We start from the raw sequence: 6,912 nt of genomic DNA, 5'->3' as shown, positions 1-6,912 counted from the left end.
GTCATACCATCATGGGATCAGTCATACAATCATCAGATCAGTCATACAATCATCAGATCAGTCATACAATCATCAGATCAGTCATACAATCATCAGATCAGTCATACAATCATCGGATCAGTCAGACAATCATTGGATCAGTCATACAATCATCAGATCAGTCAGACAATCATTGGATCAGTCATACAATCATCAGATCAGTCATACAATCATGGGATCAGTCAAACAATCATCAGATCAGTCAAACAATCATCGGATCAGTCAGACAATCATGGGATCAGTCTTACAATGATCAGATCAGTCAAATAATCATTGGATCAGTCCAACAATCATAAGATCAGCCATACAACCATCAGATCAGTCATACACTCATCAGATCATTCAATCATCAGATCAGTCATGCTGTCATCAGATCAGTCAATCATCAGATCAGTCAATCATCAGATCAGTCATACAATCATCAGATCAGTCATACTATCATCAGATCAAGCATACAAACTCAGATCAGGCATACAAACTCAGATCAGGCATACTATCATCAGATCTGTCAATCATCAGATCGGTCCTACAATCATTGTATCAGGCATACAATCATCAGATCAATCATGTAAACATCAAAGGAGCTGGGGTCTTCTCTTACAACAGGAGATTTTCCACGGTACTGATGGCTCGGATGCTGCAGCAGCTGTATGCCGGAGGATGAGGACGATGATTCGCTGATCAGTTTGCTGCTGACTACCTCTACTCTGCTGGCTGGACTCACCTCTGACTCCTCCCTGCCAGCTGTCTTTCCGTACAGAGGATAGTGGAAACCTGCAAAACAACAGACACAACACAAGTAAAGAAGAATAAATTCACTGATGCTATAACACACAGAAACTAAATTAATTTAAACTTCTATTAGGTTTTGGATTATACTGGCTTTGTATTTATTTATAACCATAAAGACACATGTGGACAAACAGGTTTAATGATAACAATCAACACTGTTTGTCCACATGTAAAATAGGACCATCAGGCCAATGACGGATTGATGGTGATCTGATTATCTCTATTGCTCACAAAGGGCTGAGTCCAACTCCCAATAACAGCATTGTAAGAGGGGGGAAACTGGACACAGAGACCCTCCTCCCCATTTAACAACAGGAGGTTTCTTTCAGTAATTAAATGCAGATTTCACTTTCATGTTTAGTCTGAATTAAGTGAAGTTAAACATTTATTGATAAAAGCAAATCAAGAGGTGAACTTTAATTTATGTATTTACACGATATTTACACATCAGATACTCCACAAACAGCAGAGATCTCAATGTGATTTTATGCTGAAGGGCTCTGAGAGTCCTACCTGGGTAGTTGTGGACCAGGGTTGGGGACGGTCCTCTGTAGGAGCCCCCGCTGCCCTCACACATGGTCAGGTAGGAGGAATAGGAGTGCTGGTACTGGATGTAGGACTGCTGGGGGCTGAGTGGAGGAGACACCACTGCCCGACCACTCTGGGACCCCTCAGACAACCCGTCCATGGGTTCCGGACCCGGGTCCTCCAGCTGGTCTGAATCCTCCATGTTGACGGTGGGCGGGAGGTCATGAATTCCATAAACTCTGGCTTTTTTAGTGTCGACTGCCGCTCCTCCTGAGGTGATCCTGGCTCCTGCAGGCTCCACGGAGGCTGCCCACTCCTTCCCACTGTCAGCTTCGCCCTCCTGGACGCTGTCCTCGTGTTTGCTGTGAGCGAGGCGGTGAGCCCAGCCCGGGCCGTCTGAGGGCTACACATTGATGGGGACAAGTGTTGGTGCTGGTTCAGTGTTTCCTTTATATTCTCTGTTAACAGTGGTGGGTGGGTGGGAGCCATTTTTGGGGTCGGTTCAACTCCGGTCCGTGTCTCAGTCTTGCTTTTATCGTCCAACTAAAACATTGTTTTATCTAAACATTAGCAAATTGTCTCTTTAGTGCTTTTTAGAAGAAAAACAGTTTAAACTGTGAGTTTTCATCTGAACATTGGTTTGGTTTCTGTCTGCCGTGGCCCACCGCTGCTGGATGACTATAGAGGAAACACTGTGGCTGAACAGAACCGTGGACAGAACATCTATCACGGCTCTGCTGACATGTTGATGAAGGATGACCACTTTCAACAGCAGGCGGCCATTCAGCAGTGAGATGTGAGGAGAGCAGTGTCTCACACATGATCAAGTGCAGTGTTTAGAGCAAATCGGAGGAAAAACAACAACAACAACAACAACAACAACAACCTCTCCAACATGGCTTTCATTCGGACGAATCTGTACAAGCTGTGTTACACTTAAACCTGGAAACACACATTTCCTCCAGTAACTCTAAACATTACGAACATTTTGCATTTGATGCAACCGGAGCAGTGAGTCGGACCCCAGAAACCACCTGGTCCTTGATGGTAGCACCTACAGGACACGGTAAACACCAACAACAGCATCAGCGGCGGCGGCGGCTTACAAACACAGGGAGAAACTTACACTGGAAAAGGAAACATTTGAGTCCAGATCTGTCTGACTGTTTGGGTTGTGGAGGGATGAAGAGGAGGAGGAGGAGGACTTGATGTCCTCACAGTCCTTCAGTGAGACCTGGTGCTGGTCCACCATGTCCCTGTGCACCATCTTCAGACTCTGTCCCCTTTCTCCCCTGTCACTCATCTCCACGTAGGAAAGGACCGGTTTGGGACAGTCTGGACCTTTACCTAGCAGGGGTGTGCTGGGTAAAAGCCCTGCCTCTCCATCTCTCAGCCCCGCCCCTCTCTGCTTGGTGGGGGTCTGCTCACAGCATTTGGAGGCCAGCAGGAGTTTCTGGTCCATATACAGTCCTCTGGAGTACTGTCCATAGTATAGGGACTGAGCCAGAGCGGTCTGGGTCTGAGTCATGGCCAGCTGGAGCTGGGACTGAGGTGGACCGTCTCCCTTCTTAGGGTCTGAGAACTCGTGGGACGAGGTCTTGTCGTCCTCTTTCACGTCTTCCTTCCTGTCCTTTCCCTTGCAGTCCAGAGCGGAGTGTTTGTGGAAGGACACGCTGCCGTTGTTCTGCCGGTCCGACTGCATGTACCCCTGCAGGAAGTAGGGCTCGTAGCCGTGGTAGTACGGGGGCGGGGCCTCCTTCGACGCCTGGGTGGAAGCTGTGGGAGGAGTTTTACCAGGGTTACCATGGTTACTGCTGGAACTCACCTCAGAGGAAGAGGAGGAGCCCGACTTAGATCTGAGCCCGTCCGACCGACATTCGGAAGATCCGCCATCTTCCCCGGCATCAGAGATATCGGAGTAGGCGGGGCTATTGTTTTTGCTGCTGTCTCCTGTTGCTAAACAACCGCCGGCAGAGTCGAGTCGCGCCGAGCTGCCAATAGAGGGACTGGGGGCGTTGTCGGTAAAAGTGTAGACCTTGTCGGCCTCTGCTCGGATACTGGCCATCCTGCTCTCCTGGCTCTCGGTGAAGCCGTTGGAGACGTCCTGCTTACTGAGGTGCTCCTTCAGGAGACTCCCGGAGACGTCCTTCACACACATCTTAGCTCCGTCCTCCGTCTTCGTCCCTCCACCGTCTGCGTTAGGCGTCCTGTTTGGCGCGTCTTTGTTGTGTTTGTCCTTCAGCTTCCGTTTTTCTTTTCTCCGGGTCTCCTTGCAGGTGACCATGGTGGCTTTGACGAGGCTGGGCTCTACAACGACGCTGAGCTTTGGTTTGATGGGTTTCAGGGGCAGGGTTTTGCTGCTGAGGCCCACAGCTGCCAGAGGAGAGGGCTGAGGAGGGCCGACAGCCTCGGCCAGGCTGCTGGGCTGCGTCGGGTTGGGGATGGCGATGAGTTTTGGCGGAGCGGGAGCTGGAGCGATTGGCCGGTTGGTCCTGGACTTGGACAGCTTGTCCACTTTCCCGTTAGTCTTCTTGCTCTTGTCACACGGCCCCCCCTTCTTGTCGATCAGTCCTTCTGCTTCCAGTTTGGGCATCTCTACCGAGGAGCTCCGGTCTGGGACCATGCAGTTCTCTAAGACCACGGTCATGTTGGAAATGATGGGCAGGTTGCTGAGGTCATCGAGGAGACCGTCCTTCAGGAGGGAGGTTCTCCTAGTTTTGGAGCTGGCTGTGGGGCTGTGGTTCGTACTGAGGAGCAACCGCCGGTTCTTAGGAGAGCCCACGGTGGTCACCTTGTAGAGGGGAGCAGCTTTCTTGCAGCAGTTTGTGCTGTTCTCTGGGAGCTCAAAGGTCCCATTGTTGGTGTCCTCACAGTCTGACAGTCGGTCTTCACTGTCTCCGTCCTTCCCGGGTCCCAGCTCAGGTTTCCTCTGCTCCTCGGCGTCCAGGTGGGCATGGGTCTGGTGGTAGCGCAGGCCATTGATGTGCTTGTAGCGTTTGGTGCAGTTTGGGTGTGGGCAGTCGATGAGGATGGGTGGAGGAGGTGAAGAAGCACACCCTCCTCCAGGGTCCATGAACGAGGGGTCCGACTTGCCCAGGGGAGTGGACGGGGCGCTGCGGGACTTCGCCCGGATCCTTTTCCCATTCCCATTTTTCACGTCTTCAGAAGAGACGAGACTGAGGTCCAGATCCACCGGCGGTTTGTTCTTCCTCTTCCCGGAGGAGAGGGCGGAGCCTGCAGCCTTCACCTCGTCCACAGTGAAGAAAGAGGGCGGGGCTCTATAGCTGCTGCTGATCAGGTTCAGGCTGCCTCGCCGACCCTTGCTGTGGATGGAGGCGGCGGTTCCCGCCACGCCACCGCCACGACTGCGGTGGTGCGAGAGACCTCTGAGTTTAGCAGCTGAGGTCGGATCCATGCAGGCCCGCTCGGCCAGGGCCAGGCGCATCCGTTTGCCCCGCCCACGGCTGCCAGGTAAGTCCGGATCGCTGCAGGGAGACTCACAGAACCTGCAGACACAACAGAGGGTTTTACTGACAGACCTTTAAAGCTGTTTATTTATCAATCTAATGCATTCGATCGACAATGGAGCAGATGTTGAAACTAAGATCTGTTTTTATTTACTTTTTATTTATTATTCAGGTTCTGAACTCTTTCAGAACTGGTTTGTAGATAAAATCCTTGTTTCTGCTTCTGTTCCTGACAGATCTGAAGCTGGATGGAGTTCAGGTCGTCTCTAAAACCAGACCTGAAACTCTCAAAGTCTGTTTTTCATTTGAAAGCTGAAGAAGCAGCAGAATTGTTTGACACACACTCGTTTGTATTCACATGCTGGTCTCTTCTACCTTCAAGTCTTTTGATGCAGCTCACTGCAGACTTTAAATCTGCTCCTCCAACCAAAATATGTGTTATTTGATCAGAAACCTTTCGGCTGCCATGGGAACGCTGCTGGATCTGTGACGGAGCTTTAATGCAACCATTACAGCTTTTATCACCGGACGCTCGGTGACCTTGGACACATCCTGCAGGGAATTCAGCAGGTTTTTAATGAAACTGATTTCAGACGATCGTATCTCATGATGGGATAATTGCTTTTTGGAAAATGTAACAATTATTTAAACTTGTTTCTGTGACATTTCAAGGACTTCTGCTGATGTGAGCACATTTCAAAACCCCGGAGGATCCCTGAACAACTTGTCAACCTAATTTCCCTCTGGGATCAATAAAGTATTTTTGAACTGAATTTGAATTGAATTAAATTTTATTACAGAAACCAACGTCTCTGTGTTTGTCTGTTAGCAAAATATGTTGTGAATGATTGGACAGAACAAAAAGAGACACAAACACAATGACTGGATGGAACTTATTAACATTTGGAGACATGGCTAAAAGATCTGAGCCAACACAAACACATCTGATAATCTGTTATAATCTGATTTACTGGAAACAAATTATTTAATCTGTTTAATCCCAGAAAGAATCAGATTAATGTCAAAACAAACAGAAAGAAATAATCTGAGGTTGTTAAGGGTGTGAGGCAGGGTGAACCCAAATGCAGGCAGGCAGGCAAGACAAGAAAGTTTAACAAAATTTATTAAATAAAAAGCCAACGTGGTGGCAAAAACAGATAAATAACAAAAATCAGGAACCAGAAAGCTAGAGCAGAACAAGAGTCTAAACATGGACATACCAACTAACAAACAATGATCAGACAAAGACACAGTGACAAGACTGGGTTTAAATACACAGACAACAATTACTAACAACAAACACCTGAGGGAGACACATGAGGATCAGGTGTGAGTAGGTGGGGCTGGAGCAAGGGCAAGACAGGAGGAAGGAAACATGAACATGACAGAAACAAAACATAAAAACACTAAACACAGACAGAAATCATAACAGAGGTATAGGTTTTCCTAAATTATTTACATCCTTATGAAATCCTGAGTGTAAATAAACTTTAATCTGACAGCAGCTCCAACATGAGGCTGAAGGTCTTCAGCTCTGAGCTCCACAGCTGCATTGTTTCACTGAAACACAATCTATTCATATCTAAATGAATCAGAGGTGTGGCTGAATACTGGTACCTGGGAGGAGCCCAGTCGTGTTTGGTGCAGTCCAGCAGAGTTCCTACGTAGGTCCGTTTCCTCCAGGTCACGTTCACCACCAGAACCCCTGTGAGAAACACCAGAGCTGAGTCAACACTGGGTTTACCAGAACCACAGGGTCAGACCTGTACACTGTACACAATCTGACCATCCAACCATCCAATCAGTCATCCAACCATACAACCATCCAATCAGTCATCCAATCAGTCATCCAACCATACAACCATCCAATCAGTCATCCAATCAGTCATCCAACCATACAACCATCCAACCATCCAATCAGTCATCCAACCATCCAACCATCCATCCATCCAATCAGTCATCCAACCATCCAACCATCCAACCATCCAATCAGTCATCCAACCATACAACCATCCAATCAGTCATCCAATCAGTCATCCAACCATACAACCATCCAATCAGTCATCCAATCAGTCATCCAACCATC

At 48.4% G+C, this 6,912-nt stretch overlaps 1 protein-coding gene across 1 annotated transcript in view; it reads right to left on the bottom strand.

Moving 5' to 3' along the window:
• The window catches only part of znf608 (zinc finger protein 608), a 14,883-nt gene that overhangs the window by 4,845 nt on the left and 3,126 nt on the right, over positions 1-6,912 (bottom strand). Inside the window, exons 3-6 of the mRNA XM_014034551.1 lie at positions 6,444-6,531; positions 2,486-4,865; positions 1,345-1,762; positions 641-813 (exon numbers count right to left, since the gene is read on the bottom strand). Of these exons, the coding sequence (XP_013890005.1) occupies positions 641-813; positions 1,345-1,762; positions 2,486-4,865; positions 6,444-6,531 (3,059 nt within the window). The remainder of the gene's footprint in view (positions 1-640; positions 814-1,344; positions 1,763-2,485; positions 4,866-6,443; positions 6,532-6,912) is intronic.

This window comes from Austrofundulus limnaeus, unplaced genomic scaffold (genome assembly GCF_001266775.1).
Source record: "Austrofundulus limnaeus strain Quisiro unplaced genomic scaffold, Austrofundulus_limnaeus-1.0 Scaffold2165, whole genome shotgun sequence".
Lineage (NCBI taxonomy): Eukaryota > Metazoa > Chordata > Actinopteri > Cyprinodontiformes > Rivulidae > Austrofundulus > Austrofundulus limnaeus.
This window is presented reverse-complemented; position numbering and strand designations above follow the sequence as displayed.